At 42.6% G+C, this 27,075-nt stretch overlaps 1 protein-coding gene across 1 annotated transcript in view; it reads right to left on the reverse strand.

Annotated features, from left to right (window-relative positions):
- The window catches only part of uggt2 (UDP-glucose glycoprotein glucosyltransferase 2), a 56,273-nt gene that overhangs the window by 12,561 nt on the left and 16,637 nt on the right, over nucleotides 1-27,075 (reverse strand). The window contains exons 11-32 of the mRNA XM_036540445.1: nucleotides 26,637-26,697; nucleotides 24,771-24,862; nucleotides 24,264-24,414; nucleotides 22,135-22,254; nucleotides 21,705-21,790; nucleotides 21,026-21,161; nucleotides 20,595-20,726; nucleotides 19,004-19,168; nucleotides 18,657-18,780; nucleotides 18,308-18,406; nucleotides 17,280-17,374; nucleotides 15,087-15,293; nucleotides 12,350-12,481; nucleotides 9,883-10,013; nucleotides 9,464-9,559; nucleotides 8,921-9,023; nucleotides 8,652-8,731; nucleotides 5,720-5,909; nucleotides 4,709-4,867; nucleotides 4,131-4,216; nucleotides 1,275-1,359; nucleotides 920-1,002 (exon numbers count right to left, since the gene is read on the reverse strand). Of these exons, the coding sequence (XP_036396338.1) occupies nucleotides 920-1,002; nucleotides 1,275-1,359; nucleotides 4,131-4,216; nucleotides 4,709-4,867; nucleotides 5,720-5,909; nucleotides 8,652-8,731; nucleotides 8,921-9,023; nucleotides 9,464-9,559; nucleotides 9,883-10,013; nucleotides 12,350-12,481; nucleotides 15,087-15,293; nucleotides 17,280-17,374; nucleotides 18,308-18,406; nucleotides 18,657-18,780; nucleotides 19,004-19,168; nucleotides 20,595-20,726; nucleotides 21,026-21,161; nucleotides 21,705-21,790; nucleotides 22,135-22,254; nucleotides 24,264-24,414; nucleotides 24,771-24,862; nucleotides 26,637-26,697 (2,613 nt within the window). The remainder of the gene's footprint in view (nucleotides 1-919; nucleotides 1,003-1,274; nucleotides 1,360-4,130; nucleotides 4,217-4,708; nucleotides 4,868-5,719; nucleotides 5,910-8,651; nucleotides 8,732-8,920; nucleotides 9,024-9,463; nucleotides 9,560-9,882; nucleotides 10,014-12,349; nucleotides 12,482-15,086; nucleotides 15,294-17,279; nucleotides 17,375-18,307; nucleotides 18,407-18,656; nucleotides 18,781-19,003; nucleotides 19,169-20,594; nucleotides 20,727-21,025; nucleotides 21,162-21,704; nucleotides 21,791-22,134; nucleotides 22,255-24,263; nucleotides 24,415-24,770; nucleotides 24,863-26,636; nucleotides 26,698-27,075) is intronic.

Genomic DNA, 27,075 nt, shown 5'->3' on the forward strand with positions numbered 1-27,075 from the left:
TCCTACAGGAACACTGGTGCCTCTTCTCCTTTTGAAATTACTATTCAAACACAATGACTGCTCCACCTAAGTCACCTTCCTAATAAGCAGCATAGGTTTGCAATGTAAAATAACGTGTAATTATATGAGACTGTTCCTGTATTAAATTCTTTAGTAGTATCTGTCGATTCATTAGCACTTTTATGAAGGAATCACTGTGGCTGAATCACCTCTCCAGCCTCCATCTGTTCTTTTAATTTGATGTGCTCGGATCGACTAAATAAAACACTGGGAAAGATCCAACATACCACATGTAGCAATCCTATGGCATTCAAACATGCAACTGGCATCTAGAGATGTCTTCAGGAAATACAAACACACAAAAAGCTTTGTGTGAAATTGATGAAACGGAATCCTTTCGTGTCATCCTCCTTCAAGCAGAGAACAATTTTAGCAGTGTTTTTACACAAAGCTGATTCACATGGCCTGCGGTGAGCTCACAGTCCATCCAAGTAAAAACTGTGGAATTTTACACTGGGAGGCCGGCAGCAGTGTGGTGTAGTGATAAGGAGCAGGGCTTGTAACCCACTGGATGCCGGTTTGATTCTCTGCTGGGGCATTGCGGTTATAGTGCAGTGGGCAAGGCAAAGAACCCAGAACTGCCTCAGTAAGGTACTATAGGTATAAACGGACATCACATAAAAACCGAAACCTATGTAAGTCGCTCAGGATAAGATCGTCTGCTAACCAAGTACAGGTAAATTTTAATGGAGAGAAAATGAAAATTTGTAAACGCTGAACCCCTGCAGGGTTGGAGACACCTCCATCTGTGAAGAATTCATCTTTACCAGTCAGAAAGCTGCTCCAAACAGCCTCGCTTAGTTACTAAAAAACTGAGATCGGTAGCAATGCAACGGGGAGGGTTGTAGTGTGCAGTCACCTTGTGATGGACTCCCACAGTCCTTTACTTTCGGTGTCATCACTGAGGAGGTCCTCGCCAATTTTGTCGGCCTTTTTCTGCACCTGTGAAAGAGAAGAGAGCCTCTGAGGCAAACTCCATTGGGAGGGCGTTACAATCCCCCCCCACAAAGCAGGGTGAGAATGCCCCCTGGGAGCTGCTCACAGGAGAAACAGCTGGCATTTCACACACTCTGAAAACAAAGAGGCATCCTTGCAAAATAGTGTGAAATGTGAGCCGAGTAGTGAATTTCTATAAGAAGTCTGAGTTAGCATCAGAAGTAGCGCTGTGGAAATATAAGCAATGTGAAGGTGTGGGAGTGCATGTGAAGGCTTACCCTGACTTTGATGATCTTGCTGCGGAAGCTGTTGAGGACCACAATGACATCGCCAGCCTCTGCTGGGGAGTCTGTACCGTCATGACTGAGAGAGGGAGAGAGACAGATAAGACAGGGGGTTGAGAGAAAAGAGAGGGAATTAGAGTGAGAGAGAGAGAGAGAGTGAGAATAATGGAGAATGGGGAGAAAGTGAAATTAAGAAAGAGAGAGCATGAGACCGGAAGAAAGAAAGTGAATAATGGAAAAAGCATGAGAGAGATAGAGACTAGGCCAGACAAAGACAGACCATATATCTATAGATAATTTAGGGTGTTAGAATCACTGAAATAATAACTAAAGGTTAGTTTAGACTATGTGACTACAACCAAATCTCTGTCATTCCCACTTCTAAGAGTCCTTTCATAGTCATACACCTTTGATTTGTTTGCCTGCAACCATAAATTGGGTAGTATCAAACAATGTTCAGAAAACAAACTTGCATTGACAAGGACTTGCCCATAACAGCCCAAAACTGTGCCTAACTAACTAGCCCCTAACCTCTAACTTCTGACTACCTTATTTCTAAAAAAATATTTTTTAATGTTTGTTTTTGGGAGAAAATTTTCACAATGGTTAAAAAAACAGAAAGAACAAAATAGGAAGATAACATGAGGAGATACCACTGACACATTGTGCTAAGATTTTGAGTGAGAAGCTTTTGTCCTGTTCCCACGACTTGTACCTGTAGGCTTTCCTTACTTTTCCTTTAACTGAAAATCACCCATCAGGAGCTGTCAAGATGATCAAGCCATATTTCGGTGGTACACACACATTGGTTCTCCGCTGCTATTTTAACAGTACCATCTCCTCTTGTACAGTAAAACTCAAAAACCAGAAAAAATGTTGCAGGTTTCACTCAGCAGCGGTTCTTGTATTATGGCAAGAAATCGCAAATCTCAGATTAAAGGTGGACTATCTCTTAAAGCACCAGCAAGAGTGGCATAAGCTAACGCGGTGTATCAGTGACACAGAGGACGCTGGGTGTATAGCTTAGCCGTAGCAGTTGCATTTAGGGAAAAAAGAGGCGAAAAAGCCCAGTTTATCCTCTGGAAACAAATGCACGCCAAAGCATGCCACTGGGGACCACTGCCCAACAGTGCAAAGAAACCCAGCACAATACTAATGCAGGCAAGCAGAGCATTCTGGGATGGCTGCCAGGGGGCCAGACAGTGGTGATATTCATTTCCCCTCACTCTGCCTTTCAACGGGACAGATATCCGTTTGCCTCTCAGCCAAAAAAGCACCTTCATTACCATTTCATTATTATCATCCTCGTATTGAAACAATGTTACTCACACCACCATGAGACAGAAGGAGTCTCTTCGAGGAAGATGCTGCAGAACTGGCCCACACAGTGTAGGAGGAGTGGCCATTTTGTGGCTAAACGTCTAGCCGCTGTTGACTGTGTGAGGGCGGCCCTGTACTGTACAGGAGAGTGCATGTGTGGGATAAATCAGCCCTACACCAAGCAGCAAAGCTCCTCAGTCACGAATGAGCGATAGGCTGCCGTGACTCAGTGTGCCACTGCCACACCGGCACTTCCTAAAGGCACAGAATTAACCTTCCCACCTTGATAAATGCCTGCCCTGTCTGTGCACAGACACACGGAGCATGTGTTTGCATCCTTCTATGTGAAGTCTGCTGCATCCGACCCAATGCAAAATCCATGACGGTGAAGTAGTGAGGATGTCATCCCCCCCCCCCCCCCCCCCCCCACACACACACGCACACACACACACACACACACACACACACACACACACACACAGTGCTCATCCCCTCTGAACAGTTCACTGTGCCCCCGACCCCCATGTTCTGCTGCAATTGCTTCCACAGCCAGAGTAGGTGAGTGTTAACCGGATAAATAATGGCAATGCCAGCCTGAAAAATGGCATCACCTTTTAGCTTCACCTGGTGGACTGGGGCATAAATCTGTGTCTCACAAAGCTTTGGAGACTCCAGGACTGTATTTTTCTTGAACTCGTGTGGTGGAAATACAGTTATGGAGACTTTGGAGATGGTAGCTAATACATCATTTGAATTTGGTCTAATAATCATTCACCATCTTTTGAGATTTACAGATTTTTAAGTCTGATGTATGTAACATCCTATGTGATATGTTTGTATAATAATAATAATAATAATAATAATATCTAATTATTATTAGAAAAGCCGTATTCCATAGATTCAAGTGCTAATATACCTTGACACATTAAAGACAGTAGCCAGAACAACGACTTACAGAGCAGCCAGAATTACCATAAAAAAAAAATAAAAAAACAGTAAAGTAAAAAGAAAGAAAATTTAAAAATAACAATAGCATGGCTGGCATGGAACCCAGGCTGTGAATACTTTAAACACTGAGCTACACAAGCTACTTGCGTAAAACAAAACAGATTGAATGAAAGGTGTTTGTCACATGTCTCTGCAGTAGTTTCCTTGGCTGAGATCACATGACAGAGGCTGAAATTTCATTTCTTTACTCTATGATTGTACGTACAGCCTGGAGAGGGAGAGGAAACATCATCTCAGCCTCTTCCACAGAAGCTGGGGGTGCTATGTAACCTAATCAGATCACCAAGGAGGGGAAACACCCCCGCGTCTGAACGGCCTCCCTTCCCACAAAAAAGATTTAAAGCCGAGAGGAGACGGCCGAGTTTCCGAGGGAGAGTTGGGTATATGCTGCCAATATACTCAGACCATCCCATTTTGCATACACAAAAATGTTTACAAAAAAATCATCATCAGGTTTACAAAAATCATCATCAGTAGGACCACATTCCTTTTCCACAGATGAGCAGGGAGCATGCAACTCACGCAAGTATCTGATAGATCTCTTCAGACCTCCCCTCACGTAGCTTAAGGACCCAGGCTCCAGGGGTGGCCTTTAACTGGAAGTAGCCCTGCCAAATAAACGCAGAAGAGACAACAGAAATGCTCTCACTTCATGTCTGACAAGATGATGGTTTTGGCTATCAGTGGATGCTACAGGGCACCGTTACCCGTGACTGTTAAATGTGGATCACTTAAACATCTGAGATGAGTCAATGTTCCAACAGTTTGCAGACACTTTGGTGCTCTGCCTTTTTTGATAGTCAGATTCTATTTAAACTGGAGAGGTGCTGTGCAAACAGCTGCATTGGTGAGAAGTGTTAACTCCACTGCGAATCAGGAGAAACTGATGACACCCATATAATGATCCAACTCTAGGAGTTTTGCTTCAACAGCAAAGGCAATTAAAAAAAGGAAATAGATCTTTTAGTAGTCAGTTTTAAAACATGCAGAACTTCAAACTGAAGGCTGATTTTGAAAGACCAAAAAAGCAGACCAACTAGTGCTAACTTCAGTAAAGCGCCTCTCTTAAAGAAGGGGTTGGGGGTAGGGGCGGAGCTCACCAGGTTGGCCATGACGATGGTGTCCTGCATAAGGGGGTTCTGTTTCACCCCCAGGATGAACTGCAGGCCCCGGGGTGGCTGACCTGTGGACAGGTCAAAGCAGTGGCCCTCCAGGAGCAAGTACTCCAGCTCGTATTCTGCCGTCACCATGCTACTGACCTGGGGACAGGACCCATGCAACAGTGCAGACAGAGTCACTCTACTGAAAAAAATAGCAACCAGTAACTAACTAATCAATCAGCAACCAGTCAACAAGCAACCATAAGCAACCAATCAGCACCCATTCAAATGAAACAACCTATTAACCACTATTTCAGTAAATTAGCCTAGGTGTTTTCCGTGAATATTTCTACATATTTTTGTAATATTCATAATATTTATAGTACGAAATCTTCAATAAAATCTAAGACCAGGCATAGATTCACTCACAGCTCTAAAGTTTCTGCATTGGGTTTAACTTTTCAGGTTCACTGTTGCAGAGTGCTCCTATTACAATTTGTATTACATGCCGTAACCAGTGCACCATGAACATTCAATACAGTAATTAGTAGGGATGTAACAATATATCGGATTTCGCGATATTGCGATAAAAAAATTCTCATGTTAAGACAATTTTTTTCAAACTGCAGGCACTGCAATGCAATCTGTATGGGTTCCAGGTGGGCTTGCACTAACGTGCTTTCGTCATACGTAACCTGGTGTAGGGATCGCCAGGGCAACCAGCGATCTTGTCACATTCAAGGTCAACGTGGCTAATGTTACCTCAAATCGGAGCAACTCGATCGTGTCATTAAGAGAAATATCATTCAGTCGTCGTAGTAATCAAGATAAGTTTTTGGTATTGTTACATACCCAGTAATTAGTAAAATAAAGATATTTTAGGCAGAGACTTCCAGAATGCACATGGTAAAGTAATAAAAAAAGCTGCAGGAATTTGTACTTGAACAGGCCACTTTCTAATGTGGGGAGAGTGATTTAGTATGTGACTGACTGGAGCTCTTGTTACAGCACCTCCTGCAGGTGGATGTTGTCCAAGTCGTAGGAACTCCTCACAGCCTCCACCATCCAGTTCTCTGGGGTGATCATGTTCAGGGTGAGCAGAGGGGAGTCAGGCATCTCTGCAAAGCGGGCCACTGGGCCGGGCGACATGGTGTCATTGGCCAGGAACGTCACGTCCGACTCCAGCACAAAGCGGTAGAAACTGCAAATAAAAACAGCACAGGAGAGGGCCTGCATTGGAATCCTGTGGACCACCCCCCCCACACCGCCCCCCCCGGCTTAGAATAAACTAACCATGCACAGCTGGCGTTGTGTTACAGATACATAGTAAATGTATGAATAATCAATAGTCATTTTCTCCCTTAACATTATTTCATATCTGAAGAAAATAGGCTGCGCTTCTGAGGGTTTCCATTCCACTTCAGGACTAAATTTGAATCCATTAACCAGCAAGAACTCATATTACTTGTACTTTATAAAAGGGAATATATTGCATCAGGAAACTGAGCAGACACCCAGCCCTCGAGAATTGCCAATCTGGATAAAAGTGAGATTCTTGATAATAATCTATTTACAGAGACAGAAAAAATGTGATACAGCTGAATGTGTTCTATTTCAAAAGCTTAGCCCATTATATGAGTGTAAGCACCATGTCTGTGGAGAGGTCTAATTTCTATTCAATATCACCTCATGAGTCTCCTCCGAGGGGCCTCTGTTATTATAATATCTTCACAATTACTTTTTCAATCTATCCTTTACACCGTCTAAAACAAAATTTAATGTAGATGAAGATAATATGCGGCAGAGATCAATATTAATAACAGCTGGCTCTGTTCCAACTGTCACTCCGTGCCACAGGCAGGTCCTGCAATTTCCACACATTTGAAAGGCATTTCAAAAGATGATTTTCCCAGAGCAGCTCTATTTCCCGCAGTGTAAGGTTAACAGTGGTTCCATGTCAAGCACAAGGAAGAAACAGCATTTCACTGCTGTCAATGCTGCTCTGGGTAGTGTTTGATGAAGCAGTCAAGGGAAGGAGCACTAAGATTGTACTGCAACAAGCAACACTAAGATTGTCCTGCTGCAGTGAACCGCCTGGGAAAGATATTTTGTCTCTGGTTTCTTCCTTTTTTTTAATTTGAGTGGTATAGCGGTGCTGGGCAATTTCGAAGTCTTCAGCTAAGAAATCTATTTAAGGTATAAATCATTTCAAGCTACTGTCGCTGGCTGACTGTCACTGAACTGCCCAGGGTTCTGTCCAACAGGCTAAACTAAGGCGTATTTCACAATTTGATCCTCATTTACATGAATTCTAAGAGCAACCTACTTTCATCAATATCGCACTTCTATCTCAATTTTAAACTAAAAAAATGTAGCGGTTGTTTCAAAAAAGGGGACACGTTAATAAAGAAGGGCCTTTGTTAATTAATTAGTTGAACTTCATTCTCAAAGACAAAATCTTAAATAGGCATGCAAACCCATTGTCATGTATACAGGCACAAATAGCTACACTGTCGGGCTCTGTTTGCACCATAAACAATGTGAATGTAATGGTGTGGACTTTTATGCCGGGTTCAGACTACACGATTTCAGCTCAATTTTGACATGATTTTGTTGTAGCTGACAAATTTCCAGCGCCCGGCCCGAATATGAACATTGAGAACAATGCCAAACGATGAACAGGTCTTGTAATGTGACATAATTGAAGAACTGCAATGTGGCGTCTAGGACATCCCACAACACCCCAACGAAAAGTCTAGCATGGAAGAATTTTTTCTCTTGAGTTCCGAAGCTGACCAATAGGATGACAGAGTGCTCTCTGCAAACATGGTGCAATTTGGAAACTCTGTTAAATATTTTAAGATTACTTCAGTGACTTTTGGTAAAAACATTGGGATATATGACAGTCATACAAATCCTTGAAAACCTACAAAGCAAATATGCAAAGGCTTAAGGTGAGTAAACAAGTTGTAAGTTACATAGGACCTTAAAATTGCCATGTTTATGTGTGCACTCAACATATGATTGGCTGTAGGCGTTAGCTATAGGGGCTGGGTTCAGTTAAGTTTCAGACTTTGAGAAGCCCTACCCTAGGGCCATGTGAGGGCTATTTGTATGTAAACTGAACGCAAATGCTGTCACTTCATGCGGTGGTCAATGAAAAGAACTGGAAAACGTTATTTACCGTTTTCTTGATTTCAGTTATAGTGATTGTGAAACCACCTGACATTAAAACATATATTTGTATCTTCATTTACCAGAGAGAGTATACAATTGCCAAAACACAATTTTTCCTCCATTAGACCTTCTGTGTACTTACAGTGAATGTGGTAGCTAGCTACATTTATGTAATGTTCTTGACCTAACACATTCGTTACCTCAATTTCTCTTTGAAGGATAGACAGCCAAACTGTCCTATTTGTGACACCCGGGAACGGGTCCCCATTCGTTTTTTCTTTTTCTTCTTCTTTTCTGAACAGAAGACCGCCAGCATCACACATAGCGCTTCTGTAGACACGATTGACACTTTCTTGACCATCCTGCCCGATGACACGCAAGGACGTGAACGGTGATTGGTCGGGGTCAAAATTGTAGTGTTGCCAGTCTCCCGACCAAGACGCGGCAAGATTTTATGGCACTATGACCGCCTAGTCTGACAGGGTGACCATTGTGAAAGACAAAAAAATTGTGTAGTCTCAACCCAGCATTACATGATAATATGGTGCACATACAGGCAGGCGTCTCGCTCACAGAAAACTGAAATCGATGCACTGGCTGTGCTCAAGAGCAAAGCTACACATTCTGCCAACACTCCACTACACTATTGACCTTGTCAATTACACTTTCTTGCCACGAGCAGAGGTGGCCCTAAACAGAGGCGAAACTATTGAGGGCCCTGGGTTTCTTAGCAGTATGGACAGGAACTGAAATGACTGGCGCTCACCTCTTCAGGGGCATCTCAGACAGCTTTGCTCTGCAGTTCATAAACACCCGCAGGTTCATATTGACCACCTGACCCAGCACCTGCAAGAGGGACCCAGTGAGTGCAAGCAGTTACACAGATAGCGCACACTATGAGCTAAGGGCTAACTGATACTTTCTGTACATCCCTACGTAAAGGACGTTACTGTCCTTATTATTATAACATCACCACACACTCACAAGCAACAAATAAAATAAAAAATAAGTAAACAACAATAAAGAACTACTTACAATTAGCAGTGATGACATCTTCTGGGCCTCCCGGGTAACAGGGTCGACTATGGCGATGACGTCGTAGAACACTTCATTCTCACGCGGAGAGAGATGCAGCACACTGGGAGACACACATGTACGCGCGCACACACACACACGCACACACGCACACACACACACACACACACACACACACACACACACACACACACACGTTATTCCAAAGAATGATTCTTAGGTACAATAAATACTTTGAACTCCCGTTTTATGGTTATGCTGCAATATGGCTTTTCAGCTTGAGACCTAAATACACTGTCACTGGCTGTCCTATAATTGTGTTTCTGCTGGCCAGTGATGCACATTTAATTTATCTTGTCATTACTACATTGAAAATTGCTCTGGATAAGAGTGTTGGGCAAATACATTATCATAGTTATCACCATTATTATCAATATGCAATGACAATGATAATGATGATGACTGTGATGATGCTGATGACTGATGATGACTGATGGTGGTGATAACCACTAGTCTGATGTCAGTAGTACCACAGATTCTTACCTTAATTTGTCCTTGGGGATCTTGACATCCCTCCTGGCCTCTCCTTTGGGCGCTGCAGACAGAAGGGCGTCCACTTTCATGATTAAATCACTGGCCCTGTGAGAAGAGAGGGAGGACATGAATCCTGCCACTGGGAGGCGCTGTGTCAAAGCCAGAGGGGCCACACAGCCGAATTGAGTCTGACACCACTGATTTAGGACGGGTACACTTGCAGATAGCAGAAAGCATCCTCATGTTTTAGATAGCAGTACACATGGTACAAATATAAAAAAAAGCAAATTTCCAGTGTTTGGTTTGAGGAGATAAGCAAGAGCTCTAATCTTGATAACGCGCTTTCATCATAAATCATGCGCGGAGAATAGGAAAACAGGACATTGTGACAGGAAATGAAGGAGGAAAGAGACAGACGGAGAACTTACTGCTTTGCCTTTGTTCTAGTCTGTTTGATTTGAACTTTGATGTTCTCCGCTGAAGTGCTGAGCGTTATCTTCTCCAGCAAATGGAAATCCTCCACACTGAAGTCCTCCTCCTCCTCCAACGGGCCCAAAATCTAGCAGAGAGAAAAAGACATGAGGACTACACACAGGACAAATATCTCACACAATCACTAAAGGCTGAAAGAAAAGTACAAACATCATAATAATCATAATAATGTGAATGGGAAAATAAAAAGGGAACACATGAAACAGACAGAATGGTATGCACATTGGTTATATCTACAGGCAGACCTTGCATGAAGAGGGTCCTTGGAGGAAAGGCAAACACCATCATGGTTGTTGTTAATGTTATTATTATATTCACAGAAATGATATGTAAGAAATAGAAGTTTCAGTAAAAGCTCTTTCTGTGCAGTGTGCACTTTGATGTTACAGGTTGAATCTCAGTAGATGACAGATGTGCTTCAACAGTAACTTAAAGTGAGACAGGTGGAGGGATTCTGTACTGTATAGAGCTGGTATACTGACCACTGAGAGTCTGGATACCCCTGCATAGATGCTGCTGAAACGTCTCTATTTCAGCACACATATTACTGCGGGGCCTCCACTGAGCTTCAATATCTCTCGTACCACACAGAGTAAACATACTCAGCGGCTGATCCCAGGGAGGTTTAGTGCCTTACAATCACCGCCAAACATATAAGCAACGGCTCTGCTCTTACGCCGACTGCAACAGAACGTGAACACCTGAGTCCTGAGTGAGTTGGACCATAATGTAATACAAAGTGATATTGGATCCAATTGCCGTGTGAACACTCAGGTTTTTGACACTGCAGTGCCCTGTGTTTATGATATCGCCAGGACAACCAGCAGAATCACTGTCATCCACTAGAAGAACAGAGGGGCCGCTTCTAATTCAATCATTAATTGAACTGTAGACCTGAACATGAAGAAGTGTAGAAAATGCTGAAATGTAAAACTGAAAAAAATGCACACTGGCTGATGAAGATAAAAAAGAAAGAAATTAAAGGAAAATTGCCCTTAGATAGAAAGGCATTGCAGAGTTAATGAAAAAATTACTGGCCATAAACCATAGAAAAGATACATGGCTGTTGAGAACAAACTGAAATTCCCAAATTATCTTCACTTGAAAGCAAGTTTGACAGGGTCAATTTTAGCATTAAAAAACAGGGTGCAAATAATGAAGTGTGCTATATCCCTTCTGTGGATATTAACATAATAGAGACTTAAGTACTGGGATTATTTAAAGGTCACTCTGAACTGAAGTAGAGCGCTCTGGACTGGTGATGAGCAGAACAAAGCCTAGCTGGTGTTCTGACCAACTAGGCTCCCCTTCAACAAAACTTTTTCAAAAATCTATTGGTAGTCCTGATGACATTCCAGTGCTGAACAAGAGATCAGCTATTGTGCCAGTGCTGAGGTAAATCTTGTTTTAAGGAGATGAATGACTTGCATAGTCTTTTTCACTTCTGTGTCAATAAAGTGCTTTGAAAAGAAACTTAAGAACAAGTTGCTCCTGGAGGTCAGTGAATCAAGTGTTCAAGTGTTGAAGATGCCATTGTTTGGGTTTTAAATGGCACATTATGAACACTTCAAGCATGCTAGAATGGTGGTTAAGTAGTTTTTCTTCCTGTATTTCAGTCACATCCAATATTCCAGGCCAAATGTATATAAATCGACAAATTATTTCATGGATAAATTATTTTCTTCTGAAGAGGACAGCAGGTAATACCAAAATTTCCTGAACATACAACATTGACACTTCTTGTCCCCTGTCCCTTGTATGAGCACATTTATAGGCTACATATGAAAGGCCAAGGAACAATCCCTCATGTGGCATAATAAGACAGAATTTCATTGTATTCTCAAAGCTGGCAGCAAAGACTTCAAAGTACGTTATGTGCGTGCAACCACAGGACCCAGTATGTCACAATGTATTACATTATTGGCATTTAGCAAACACTCCTATCCTGTGCGACTTACGTCAATTACAGTTTTTTACAATGTTATCCATTTATACAGCTGGATATTTACTGAGGTAAATGTGGGTTAAGTACCTTGCCCAAGGATACAGCAGCAGTGTCCCCGTGGGGAATCGAACCGGCAACCTTTCGGTTACGAGGCCTGCTCCATAACCACTATGCTACACTGTATAGCACAGAACCCTCCGGACAAGGTACTTTTCCAAGTAAACCATAAACAATAAACATTCAGCCATAAAAAAATAGATGTGAAAAAATATATGTTTTTCATATTCCTCAGATATCAGATATGTAAGCCACCCTAGATAAAGGTGTCTCCCCAACTCATTGAATACTGAAATGTCTCTTGACATCTCCAACATGAGTGCATTCTCCCCTGTGCTCCCCGTAGCTCCCCTCGCCCACACCAGACCCCTCCGCTCCCACATTTCGGGGACGCCACTCACCCTGCCGTTGCTGACTACAGCCCTCCGTCCCGCAGGCAGCTTCAGGACGTCCCGGCAGAAAAGCTCCTGGCTGCGGAGGAACCCCAGCTCCAGGGTGTTGAACTTCTTCTCAAAGCTGTCGTGATCCATCCCCTGTGAACAATTCATCACCACAGCATGTTCAGACTCATTACACAGCCACAGCTCAGGACAGGTACAGTACCAGTAAAAAAAATTAAAAAATATTTTTGGCTACTCTGAAGAATCTAAAATATAAGATAGTTTTGATTAACACATTTTTGGTCACTGCATAAATGCATTTGGGTTATTTCATAGTTATTTCATTCCAAAGTTTTGACTGGTACTGTAGATCAGCTGAGGGGGCATCCGCTGGGGCAACACCCCCATATCTTTCACACCGTACAGAAATACAGCAACTGTACACCCCCTAAAAATAGTTAATCAACAGAAGTCTGAGGTCAGAAACTGCCACTTCAGCAAGATGATAGAAGTATTTTGTAGATCTTCAGAGGATGGGGGTATTGTGTGGTGTGTGCCGGGATGTTGATGGGAGGAAGCTTCCAGAATTACACCAGCCATATTTAAAAATCAGAAGGGTTACATAATTTGCTTTAAGATGCTGTAATTAGAGCGGTCCCTCTCTTCTAAACAAATCACGCAGGATTGCTTTAGATAAGAGCAGATGTTTCTGCGGGCTGATTATTAGTTTTGCCTGCCCAAACATCCCTGCAGGAAAGAAAAAAGAAAAAAAAAAAAAACGCTGAAATATATATAAAAAATCTCTGTCAGCATGATTCAAAGTAATCTGCCTGGCATCCTGTAATAAAGTCTTATCAGCCTCCCTGACTCTCTGAACGACCTGCTCTGCTGTTCTCCGCGGTTTCCCCCCCCCTTGCTCTTCAAACAGGAAGTAATTAAACCCGGGACCGGCGGGCCCTTCAGAGGCCTCTCAGTGTCAAAGCCCTCCTGCCAAAACCACTCCTGTCTGTCTGCTGTCAGCTGCACAAGGGAAGACATCCTGACAGCTAATTGGCCGATCGATCCTCCTATCAGGAGAATAGTTGTGAGCACACTCGTGTCAATCAATCGCTGTAATCAGCTCCTGGGAGACAGGCTGGGCGGAACACCTGCAGCTCACCCAGAATGAGAAAAGGCCCGGACGGAGACACCGGGCATCAGGGTTGATCATGTGCATCTGAACCACGCCACCATGACAACGCAGCATGGGGGGGGGGGGGTGCACGCCTCGGGGGGTCGCTGTCTTATAACAGCCTTATTTAAAGAACCATCACATGGGCTCTCCACACCTCAGACACACAATGCTGTTTGCTGACAAAAAAGCACTTCAGGCTCCTCATCTGGAGTTCTCAAAATCACAAAATGGAAAAATCAAAATGGAAAGCAGCATCTCATGTTGATAAGACACCTTCAAATGCTTAAAGGAAACGTTTAAACAACCACCCAACTGTTGAAAATGGAACGGGTTTACGAGAGAGATTGGATGCTGGGACGTTCAATTTGCATCAATTGACATCATCCTGAGATGGTGATAAAAAAGTAGCTTTTCATCCCAGCAATATTCTACCCCAAAATCACTGTACTGTGAGATACTGTTGAAAATATATGAGCCCCTCAAAACTATAACTACATAATAACAAAAAAAACATACAGAGAGATTAGATTTGAGATCACATATCTTTTGGCTCAACAGATTATTGAAAATATGTAAACTACTGCCATTTGGAATACCGCAATATACTTTGTATTTCCAATATATTATTGGGCTGTGCAACATATTTTTCAGTATATTACAATATATTTAATCTGTAAGGGAATATCGCAAGTGCTGCTGCTGATTCTGCAACAGGCCAACAAAACTTATACATCACCATAGGGTGAGTAGGATTTTTATTCGCTCGCTGGATAAATTCAGCCTCGATAACATGGCTATTTTCATTTTTGAAAGCTTGCTCATTGGTTAACTAGATAGCTAGATATCCAAAAAGGGCACAGCTCAGACAGTATACTGTATATGGGGTACAAAGCTGTTAGTTTTGATATCATAATTGGCTATCCATATCTCAGCATTACCAGATAGATTATGGCGGGTGAACTAACAATACAAGGGAGAGGTTCTAGCTACTAACTCATAAATTAAATCGAGTTCTTGTAGCCTGTGTTAACGTTACCTAGACATCCCCATGGGTATCTTGTGATACCAGAAGACTGAGCTAGCAAGCTATCTCTAAACTTATACTTCTCTTTTTAAAGTCATTAACCAGAGGAAACAACAAAAATAAAAGATAAACCCATGATCAGTCTGTCTGCAAAGCAAGGGTTCATTATTCAAAATAAAAAAAAATGTTTATTAATTGAAAGCTACCAAAGGGAAATGGGTGAGTAACATGAAAGTAAAAGACAAACCCACAATCAGTTTATGTCTGTCCTCAAAGGCAATGGCTCATTATTCAAAATAAAAATGAATAAAATGCAACCATGCTACTGAAGTTGTTTTTGTGCTTCACTGACTCAATTCACCTCAGTCAATTTTAAAGACATCCGAACACAAACTGCATGATTATATCTGAAACACACGATGAAATGTAAGAGGTATTTTATTGAAATTGCGCATAAAATGGTCCCGAAATGCCAAAAATGTCAAATTTCTGCAGTATGATGTTTCTTTTTTCCTTCTTTATTACAGTCGACCAAACGTAACCATCCAAGCCCAACTGACCTTTAGAAGTAAATCCTTCATCTTGGTTCCCTGCTGAAGCAGCTGGATGTTCTCATCTTTGAGGAGCTTCTGGACAAAGCTGAACGTGTCCTTGCTCGTCTGCGTGAGAAGCGACGCCCAGATGGCCCTGGTCACTGCTGTGTTCTCCTCCGTCAGCTTATGGGCAGGGTTAATGACCACCCCGACGCGTGCGTTAGAGCTGGGCTTCTGCACAGGGAGAGAGAGCGGAAATCGTGCGGTTTTAACATACAGCATCCACAGGCAACAGCAGAACAATCAAATCCACCTCTCACACTGGACCTGGGAGTTCGTGCCACTGCAACACTGGCGCAGGATGGTGTAAAGTAACGATCTGTAAATGACGAAACCAGCACCATTAAAATACTTTACTGGTAAAGCATTTCTTAATTTATAAGAACGGCATTACTTTTTTTAATGATTTTAAAATGAAAGAAGGAAAGATGGAAAAAACCTGTCTCACTGCAGTCTACTGCAATGTCTCTCCTTTCACTGTCAATTCATAACTTTCCTCCAGTGCCAGCTGCCACTGTAGCCCAACTTGCATGTATATGGTGTGTGTGTGTGTGTGTGTGTGTGTGTGTGTGTGCGGTGTCCTTGGAACAATCCAGCCCTCTGATAATGTAATTCTAGTCTCTATTAAAAGCTTCCTTCCTCAATCTGCTGAATGCAGCCCATGTCCTTAAGGCAGATCTCCCTGCCTCACATCAGCGCTCCACATTGCTTGAGCTCTCTGTTTGATTTGTTGAATCCAATTTGTATCTTGCATTACAGTGTGTCTCTCCCTCTCTCCTGAGAGCAATAAGAGATGCCCCCCCCCCAACCCTGGATTTTTAAATGGCATTTAGATGATACACTGGAAAATTCCCTGCATTCTTATTTTCTTCTTATGTCAGTGGAATAGCTGGACACCTAACAGAAATATTTTGCACTGACATTTTACCAATGCTGTGATAGGTGAACCACAAAAATAAAATTAGTTCCGGCAATTCCCTGAAGGCGACTTCAGTGACATCCAGCAGCAGTGCTTTATGTTAAGCTGTACAGCTTGCCTTAACCAGGAGTTCCAGAGCAATTAACCAAAAATATAGCCACAGCTGAACTGTAAAAAACTATATATTACTATATAAACAGCGCAGCAATTAGCAACAGGTGCCAGAGGCTCCACAAATTCCCGAACATGTGGAGCCACCATGCCAGTATACCCACCTTCCTCTTGTGGAGCAAAGCCATTTTGTTCTGCCAATGTTAGTGCCCTGTCAGTGTCAGCTGATGATGGCTAGGCTCGAACCTGGGATCAGCTTGCGCTCAGAATGAGCGCCTTAACTGAGCAAGGCACTCCAGAGCCCCAGCAATGGCTCTTTTTTAAACCCACACACACTGCAGCTGTAAGTTTTTTCTCTTTTGAATGCCTTGAGGACAGTGTGTATTGATCTACATTCTTAGGTTTACAGGAAGCGTTGTGTCGTGGGCTGGTTCAGTGCATTTCTCCTACTCAGAAAACAAGCAGGAGGACTCCTCCAAAAAAGGGTAATTTTTTTTACAGACAGCGAGTTTGATAAAATGCAGCTCTGGAGAGACCTGCTTCACATTGCTTTTCATTAACTGAAGTGGCTGCTCTCTTTGGCAAAAACCATTCTTATGAGCTCCTATGCAGATGGGCTTGATTAACATCTAAAGTAAAAACTATTATGCGAGTTTTAACTCTGATTGAAAGATTGAGTCACCAGAAGCCTTTGGGGAACAGATGAAATATTCAGCTTTTTTAAAAAAAAAATTAAATAAATAAACATAAAAAGTTTCTTATAAATTTCTTATATTGTACAAAGCAGCAGGGTGCTTCACTCAGTGAGAGGGTTGTTTACAATGCAGTGTTTTTAAGTTTAGGATATAACCCATTTTAAATATTTTTTCCCCCGTCTATTGTGAACAAAGTATTGCCAAGCTTTGATTTACATCCGTCTAATGCATTTACCTCAGTCTAAAATTAAACGGCTTTTGCTACATCTCCCCGTGCCGCCTTGCTATTTCAGTACTTTCCAGTGTTCAATAAAAAAAAAAAAAAAAAAGCAGGCCTCCCTTTCACAGCGAGCGCTCGTCTAGGGAAAGCGCTCAATGTGTTTTCTGCAGATAGTGATTTATTGGGGATGAAAGCAGGATCCATCAGCAGCTCACCGTATGTTTCAGTGCGTTAAGAAGCAGCCTCCTCCCTGGTGACTTGTCAAAATCCGCAATGATCCAGATGGTCACTCCATAAATCATTTCCTCATCTAGAGAGAAGATAACACACAACGCAAAATTTGCCGGCGAGTGTTAGACAAACACACAGTAATATCGCCAGAGGCAAGCAACAGATTAAGGGAAACGCCAGCGGTGCCGCTTCGGCCCCCTTTGGATGATTATGTAACAGGGCGACTCGGAGCCGAGGAGGGATTCAGACAAAGAGATATTAAGCAGAAAATAAATAAATAAACACCTGACTCTCGGGAAACAGAGAGAGAGAAGACGAGACTGGAAGCGCTGGTCAACAGAGCAGTGTAGCCTTTAAGAGTATAATAATCACTGAGGGACGGAATCTGCAATCAGACTGTGGGTTCAAATCTCAGACAGGGCATAGATGGTGTTACCCTTGAGCGAGGTACTTTACTTTGCTTGACCAAACATCCAGCTGTTTAAAAGGAGTTCCAAAGAAAGGTAAAGATTCATCAGATACCTTGGATAAGGATGTGTGCTAATCAATAACTTCACTGAATAATAGCAAATGCATAATAAATAAGCACCAGCAATTACAACAGCGAGCACATCAGCCAGTTTCAGAAATGAGTCCATACAAGAGACAAGATCCTAAATCTTTCATGAGAGCATGGAGCATTGTTGTTTAGAAATTGCATCTACGTGGGCTTATGCTAAACCATTTTGATAAAGAGTTGAGAATTAAAGCTATAGTTGATTAACTGGACTGATTGATCAACTAATGGTTCAAGCCCCAGGTACAGATCCAAGTAGTGTCACACCTAAGACCCTCTGTAAAAGCTTGCAAATGATTTCACATCAGATTCTATCACCAACAAGTGATACTTGGTTGGTTTTATTACACAAAGTTAAAAGCATGATGAGTAATCGCTCCTGATGTGATACTGTGAACCAGTACGTTTGTTTTCAGTTTGTGTGAATATGAAAAAGAGAAGAAAAGCCACATGTACCAGTCTTGGTTAAATATTTCATGTTGTTGGAGACTAGAGCAGTCTTGTCCTTGGAGTCCAGAAAAGAGAACGTAGTCATGTCATCCCAGTCATTCACAACTAGGAGGAAAAGAAACAGAATTCAAAGATCTACACTGGAAAAAAAACATCCGCAAGGACAACTACTGATCCTTATCAACCATACTATTACCACAAGCACTTATCCTCTCTATATTAGAGGAGGAGGACCTGAACATACTGTGATGATCATTTGCTTATCAGGCTTAGCAAGCTCCACTGTCTTCTGAATGTTCCAAGGCCCAACCTGCAAAGCTCAGTGAGAAACAGGAAGGGAGACGGAGTGTGTTACCTGGAGAGGCGGTGAAATCCAGGTACTTCCTGTCTGTGCTCAGAATGAGGGGGTTCATTCGGGGCACCACATTGGGCTGATCCATCAGGAAGTCCACCACATCTGCCTCGTCGCTCAGCTGACCCTAATCACATGATCAGTGTGTCCCTTTCAACATGAGTGCTGAAGTACCTCAATACACTGCATTTCATTTATACTTACATAACTGCTGGCGATCAACAATCTCTATAAACTTTCACATTATAAGTGAATGAATATCACATACGCAACCCTCCTCTGGGTTAGGGCACTATGGCATCGTACTGTTTTCGCATAGAAGCACACCAGTTTTCACTTCAGGCCCCTACCATGAAGATGGCCCTCTGGAAGAAGTTAGTGGCATCCATGATACGTTGGAGAAGAATAGTCTCCAGCTCCTCAGGGTCCATCTCCTCGCTCCTGAGGGGAACCCCGTTAAAGAGAGCCAGAGGGAGGGGACCCAGCCCGCTCTTCTTGTAGAACACCCCTCCAGCCTGGACAAACAAAGCAGAAAGCCATATTCCGTCAAGAACTCACCCAGAGCAACTCGTCCAACTGCTCACACCTGCTACCTAACATTCTACTTACTGCTACTGAAAGCACACACATACACACACTCACACACGTACACGCGCACGCTCACACGCGCATACACACGTCCAAAAACACCCAAGCAAAAACAAGCACAAATAAAAGCTATACACTACAAACACACAGAAGGACACACATAAAGCCACATGCACACAGGCCTTTCAGTGATGTAACAAAGCCACTGTGCTATTCAGCTTTTTAAAACGCTTTCATGCAGCTTCTGAAGTCCGTTTGATGCCAGGAATTGGTCAAGGTTTGCAGGTTTGCTGCCTGGCCTTGATGTGTACAAAAACTGATGTTCAACAGATTTTCAATGGTTTGACTTTTTATATTAAAATCCCCCCCTTTCAATTCACGCACAACAACCCTCCAGCTTTATTTGAGTTCATACAGCCATTGGCTTGTCTTTCAACACCTTGCCTCTGAACTCAATATATGTCGCCTCTGAACATGTTTTTTGTGCACTGTTGTCAAACAACTTTTACAGAGTCTCTTTAACTGTACTTGACTGCAGAACAAGCTACTGATAACAGCAACAGAATCTCAAAAAGGTTTTCATGAATGAAATTATTAGACACATTGTTAGCCTACTGGAGGCAAAACTGCATATAGCTGTAGAGTCACAGGAGTCATGAGAATTAATTAATTAACAAATGCTAAGAATAGTTTTATCACTTCAACAGCACAGTCAAAGTCAGGCATGAAGAAAGTTGTTAAATTGCCCTCAGTAAGACCTGATGCTCTAGATCAGCAAGCTGTTCATATAAATAATATCCATTGCTGGGAGTTTGTTCATTTATCACTAATTTAACTCAGCACTGCTTCCCAGTTCTGGTAAACGGGAACCACCATGTATGCTGGTTTTCATTAAAGCTGAGTTCTTACTTACTCAGATTTGATTGAATTGTTAGCAGACCTTACACAAAACATGTGTTAGGTTATCTTATCTCAATTATTTGTGAATTAAATATGCTGTTACAGATGTTACATCATACTGAATATCTGCACCTTGGCACTTCTGGTGTTTGGAACAACTGTCCCAATCAAGCATAATCAGCTGTTCAATTCCTTGTTCTAGGTCCCATTGAACAGCTCCTAATCAATTAAGATGAACTATACTCACCTTAGATGCAAGAAAATGTACTACTCACTTGTTTTAGGGACTCAAATGCACAGAAATAACTCACAAGAATATCTCACATGCTTACTACATTAGCAAACATATTTCCAACAACCTATATATGTACAACAGATAAGTGACAACAGCATATTTAAGTGAAGTCAAACCAGTACTGGGAAACAGTGCCCCAGAGGGAAAGCTTGCAGTACCTTTCTTTTATCATCATACATAGAATCCACCCCAAAGATTTTGGGAACATTGGCATTCGGATACTTCCTCTTCAGATAGGCAGCGACTGTCTCAACAGACAGAGGTTCTCCTGTCTCTACCTTGTTGTACATCTGTAATGAAAAAAGGAAAAAAAGGTCAGTCAGGCCATGCCATCATCCTCCATTGCTACAAAGACATTGTGAGTAAACTCTGCAGAATGCCCGAGGCAAGCTCTCCTCAACGACAACAGGCTCACCAGGGGAGAGGAATTTAAAGGCAGGTCTGAGCCACATCATTGTGGCTGCAACAGACAAAATTCCACACTGCAATAACCCTCCAGCATAACTGCTTGGTTACGTGCTCATAAAAAACAGTGGCCGCAGACAGATAAGCGCTATAAAGCAAAGGCAGCTCTACATGAGATACTCACAGCAACCATGGACATAAAAGCCTGTGAGAAGTCATACTCTTCCGCAATGTAGTTCAGCGCTCTGAAGAGCGCCACTCCGGCATCCAGGTGACCGTCCACTTTGTCGTCAGTGTTGACGACAAATACAAATCCAATCCTAAAGGGGACAAAGAAACTCACATCAGCTTCTGAATGCACCAGTAAAATGCAAAGCAGCTCAGGGTAACAAACCAGCCCACCGAATGACAGACCTGGGCCTGACACTCAGCACTGCATGCATGGAATACGTCAAACATAGTTACTTCAGGTTACTGCATAAGCGTGTCTGCTAAGCAAATAAGTGATGTCATGTAATACCTACAGTATAACACTTTGGCCTTACCTTTAAGCAATACATTTCAAGTACTGCATCTTTTTGAACTCAATTCATACACTCATTAGTTCGGCTGTCTTGTAAATTAAGGAAAATGCTGCATAGGGATAACAAGAACTGTTTAAATTAATTGATCTACTTTCGACAGACTTCCAGGCCCATCAACAAAATTCTGCAGCTAGCAGTTAATGACTGTGGTCTCAGCTAAATGGCATACACAAAATTATCACTATTAGAGGATACAGCCAGTATTTCATAGTGAAATAGCAATAAGAAAGGACAGTTTACAAGTTTATAGGTACAGCAGTTGCATTCGAAGCAGCCCACCTGAGGGGGACCTTGTGAGAGTAGAAGAGCTCAGCCAATCTCACCAGCTCCACCGCGTCCTCGTGTACGGGGTCCAGAAACAGGACCTGGAAACAGAGCGGTGAAGAAGAGACAGGTTGATATCACTCCTGATAACCAGTTCAGCGGCCTTGTGCTTAAGTGTGTCGGACGATTCTGGGTTCAATCACCAATGACCTTAAAATGGTCCGTGTTGTTTCTGTGTCTGTTACTCAGCAGAGAGTGAAGGATTGTGGGTAAAGGCCCTGTGGCAAGAAGGTGTCCTGTGCAGGTGGTGTAGCTGCTTCACACCAAAATAACACTTGGACAAACACCATCCATTCCCTCTTATCGACAGCACATTCTCTCATTGGCCCTGCAAGCGCAGCCAGATTTCCCACACCGCTGGCTTGCTGGTCTCCACCCTACTCACCAGGTTGAAGAGATTGCGTCGGATCTGCCGTATGACTCCAGGGAAAGTGGCCCTAAGGAGCTCTTGGAGGCTGGAGGGCCAGTTACGGTACGTGGAGTCCCTCTCAATGTCATTGATCCACTGCAAAAGTATAGAGGAGATTAAGAGTTGCTGTGGGTGGGCAAGAGGTAAGAGAACAGTCAAATATACAAGGATGGCAGTCGTAGGCAGAAGCAACTCTCCCCCACTCTCGCTCTTGTTTCTTGCTTTCCTTCTAGTCTCCCTTTCTTCTCTCCCCCTCCCTCCCCACACTGTCATTTGAATGACAGAAAGTAGCAGGAGAGGTCGGTCCCTGCACTGGCATACTAATGCACCTCTCCTCCTCACACTTAAAATGAGAGACGGAGCAGCTCCCTCCAGCAGATCTGTGGTGGCCCAGAGCCCCAGCAGTACGAGAACCCCATCCCATCTGAAATCTGCAATGTTTTTTTTTTTTTTTTAAACTCCTGGGGCATTTCCTTATACAGTGCCATGGTGAGGACACACATCGAGTGGTGTCACAGAGGGGGGGACGTTAGCTCACCCACCCGCCTCAGCGTGGGTCCTGTTCTGGACAGAAACAGGACTCACATCCCGGGGAGAGGAATTAGAAGTGAGACATTCACACAGACAAAACTGCTGACTGACAATATCATCTGCCCTGAAAAAATTTATTTTTTGGCAAATGGTTTTTTTTTTTTTTTTAATAAATCACACAGCTGCCCAAGTTAGCACTCTGAACTGCGACAGTATAAAGTCTGGTAAATCCACACAGCCATTCCTGTGCTCAGGCTATTATCTGTTATTATATATTATTGCATGGCACCATATAAACAAGATCATTTAAGACAATGTTATGGTTAAAGATAATCATTCACATTGAAATTCAGGTTAGTATGATGTGCAAGTGCTGACATTAAGCATAATTGCTATGTGCTATGTTTCTTTTACATGGTTCATATTGACGCTATGTCTTCTTACTGTACTTCCATCTGGTGTGTACCTATTTTGTTACTCACGTAACAGTTACTTAATATGTCATGCTTGACATATATTAGCTTGTGTCATACCCTAAATACATCTGGGTAAAAGCATCTGCTAAATAAATACATAATTAATTTACTATTTAGATGGCATCAACTATTGTAACTTTCATAATTTACATTTTACTACATTTTACACATAATTCATTTATGCAGTTGGACATTCACTGAGGCAATTCAGGTTATCTACCCAGCTCAGCGGTACAGCAGTTACACCCCACCCAATCACAGCTGCAACACTCTAGTTGTCAGCTCCATATTTCTCTTTGAAATGGAAAATCCATCTTTGGTGTTACACCACAATAAGCACTAGAATATCCTACACACTATCTTTAAATTCTTGGGTAATAGTTTTGCTTAATGCTGTTAAGAGTTGGCAGTTATAACGAGCTGGATGCACAGCTCTTTCCTTCCAGGATCCATTCCTGCCCCTTACAGTAAAGCTTACAAGCATACCATATGTGACTGAAAGCGCATGATGCAGGAATTGCTATGTGCCAAGACACGAGCACAGTTTTCTAAGCTGAAAGGTATTATATTTCAAGGTCTAAAGGAGAGCTCAGTGCAGGTGTATCAGTGCCACAAAGGATTAACAGAACAAAAACAAGCAGATGGAGCACACTGATGAACGCTACTGAAAATAAAGAGACGGTTTTTGGATCGAGTTTGGAAATGAACAATTCTTCTGCTTACTGATAACATAAGCAAGAGTTCATGGTGCATAAAAGTGCAACAGCCCAAACATTTCAAGACATCTGCAGTACATCCAAACAAAGCAATGACTACCGAACAGTGATTAAGCAGCAGACATTGTACCATTTAACCTGAGTTTGGTAAATACACCCTTTAATATGTGTATTATACACACACACACACACACACACACACACACACACACACACACACACACGGGCACACACAATGTGTAAAACATATCCTGTGCAAGTCACTCTCCATAAGGACAGTTGCTGAGTTAATTAAGACCCTTCTGTGAAATAAGGAACTGTTGAGACTGGAGATGTGACTCTGTGCTGGTCTGGAAGGTGGGTCATTCTTAAGCAAACTCACCATTATGGCAGAGTGGCGGATGTCCAGGGCAAAGCTGTCCTCCAGGGGATGAACAGGCAGCCTCAGCAGCTTGCTCTGGTCCTCACCCTTCACGCCAAGGTTATGGAGGCCCTCCAGGACCCTGGCTTCTCCTCTGATGATGTCCAAGATGCTGCCATAGTGAAGAGAGCAAACATGGTGAGCCTTTTCCCCCCACCACAGACACTCACAACGTTATCAATGCTATTATGGAGCTCTCAGCGGAGTGTTTACGGGCATACATGAAACAGGGGTCCCATGGCTGAGCAAGACACTTTTCATAGATCCACCCCCCCCACGCCATCAACCCCCGCACTCTTGTAAATGGAGCAGATCTGCTGCAGGTTTCAAAAAGGACAGCATGAGATACATCTAGGGTGTTGAGCTAAAGGTAATGGTCCCCAGGTAAGAGAACTAATAGCATTCTTATTTGGGCTCTTGGCAGTGATGTCACCTTCCATAGCTTCTGCAGTCCGCTGCACTCCTTACCTGAATGGGTTGTGAATGTCCAGATCAATGTGGAGGCCGTTAATGAACAGACCAGCGTCTCCTGGCTGAATCCCAAACGAATCGCTCAGGGCCTGGGAAAACAAAGCCACATCACTGGCACTGGGTGGTACTAGAGAGTAATCATATTTTTTTAATCAAAACATGCATCATATTACAGTCCTCAAATTATTTAGATGGGGGAAATGGAAAGGTGTTTTCAATTGATTGTCATGGCTAATAAGAACCATGTCTGTCTTCATAACGAGAGTTTAGTATAGGTTGGCCAAACAGTAATTATAAAAAATATATCATTCATCTTGAGATGATGAAAAAGACTTTCAGATGTTACCATAAAGGGTTACACAGCAGAGATGGCCTTCTATTAACAATGTAACTGATTGCAAATCCCATTAAACCTTCGCTTGAAAGGCAAATGGTCAGTATACTTCAATGGGTTTGTTGTAGCTGAAGGACTTTTTCGGTTACAGATTGTTTTCTTCAAACTGGAGGACATGAAGTGGATAGTGATTGTAGTGTAATGAGTCCCTTTGGCAGCACAAGAACAGGGAATTCAAATTAAAGCAGAAGCCTTGTAATTTAACCCACACTTGACAGATTTTATATGTAAATGAAATGACATTCATGTGTACCACACATTTTCATACATATTTCACTGCTGCTCTGAATTAACTGCACATTATTTCTTGATACAAACTGCAGTCAAGAAAAGCAGCGATGAGTTGATCTAAATCAGGTGCACTGTTGCTTGCAGTTTAGAGCCAAAAATGTCTAATCTGGCAAGACATTACATCCATGCACCCTCTGCCAACGATAGGCCATGCCCTGGGAGACCATGAGTCACAACACTCCACCAAGGCCAACACATTATCAGCTTCCATCCTGTTGATTGCTTTTACAATGTGGTAGGGGACACGTGTCTTTTAAATGTTATCTTATAAACATTTACACAGCTGGATATTAGCTAAAGTATTCCAGGTTAAGTACGGTATCAGAGCCCCCAGATCTGAGCCTGTTACATCCTGTTGCCACTGCCACACTGCCCCACCAAACGGCCACTAAATAGGTTAAGTGTGAGACTGCTAGCCTGAAAATGTGCTTCTTCGTTTGAGCTGTCAGGTTTTGAAAAATGGTTTCGTTTTTTCACCATGGCAAAGGGACCTTTAAAATGCAACAAGACCTTTTCTTTTAATTAGCAGAGTGCAGAAATCGGTAAAAGCAAGACATTTCACAGTCTGGAAATCGTGACCTAAAGCTGGCAGCCCCGCAGCACAGCAGAGGATGCCCTGTTTTAGTATCAGCCATCAAGTTTGCACAAAATGATGAATGCATCTGCTGCCAGGGACACCAGCAATGAGAACCGTCACCCCCGCCCCCCCAAAACACACACACACACACACACACACACAAACACACACACAGACTTTTCTGAATCCGCTTTTTTCATGGCACCTTGGCATCAGTCAATCATTGTGACACAATGCAGAATTCAGGCTGGCACATGACATCCAAACAGATAAGGGTTGTCCATCTGCGTCAAAGCTAACAATGCATGGCTAACATTTAGCATACCGCCAGTTAACACAGTTGCACAATTACTTACACAATTAGGTACAACAGCAGATTCAAAGCTTTAATCTTCTGGTTACAAGTCTAGTCCTACTATGGTTCTTATGGATGTAATTAAGGACATTATGGCTTTAGCTAAAGAGTTTATGGGTGAATCAACCGAATTTATAACTGAGTCTCAGGGCCTCGTGGCTGTGCCTTACGATATTATGGGCATTTCTAATGAGCTTATTGCTTTTATAAGCATGCTATGAGAAGCGTTCACAGATTTGACCCCACCTTTTGATTTCCCTCGATTTCTTTCCTCATTTCCTGGTTTACGGCCACTCTCGTCAGTGATCTGAGGAAATGGCAAAACAGGTTCAATCAGCATCAGCTCTTTCCACCTCCAGGCCGAATGCCACAATCCAATTTTAATTTCCCAATTCCTCATATGGTCCTCACATGGTTTATCTATAGCTGACTTTGTTTAAGCTCCAGGTGTAATGCTGTGTCAGCACATCTGGCTTATTTCTCATCGCCACGAGACACCAAAAAAATTACCCTTAAGCAAGGAAAATTAGAGGGTCTCACTGTGCCAGCTACACATTCACTGATCAGAAAAACTAAGAGGAAATTGGCTGAGAGGAAGTGGCCTGTTTTCACAAAGCTCTCCTCTGGAAGAGAGAAAAGTTCTCACTTTGTCAGTACTAAACCGCACAGTACAAGGACTAAGAAT

The sequence above is a fragment of the Megalops cyprinoides genome, chromosome 11, assembly GCF_013368585.1.
Source record: "Megalops cyprinoides isolate fMegCyp1 chromosome 11, fMegCyp1.pri, whole genome shotgun sequence".
Classification (NCBI taxonomy): Eukaryota; Metazoa; Chordata; class Actinopteri; order Elopiformes; family Megalopidae; genus Megalops; species Megalops cyprinoides.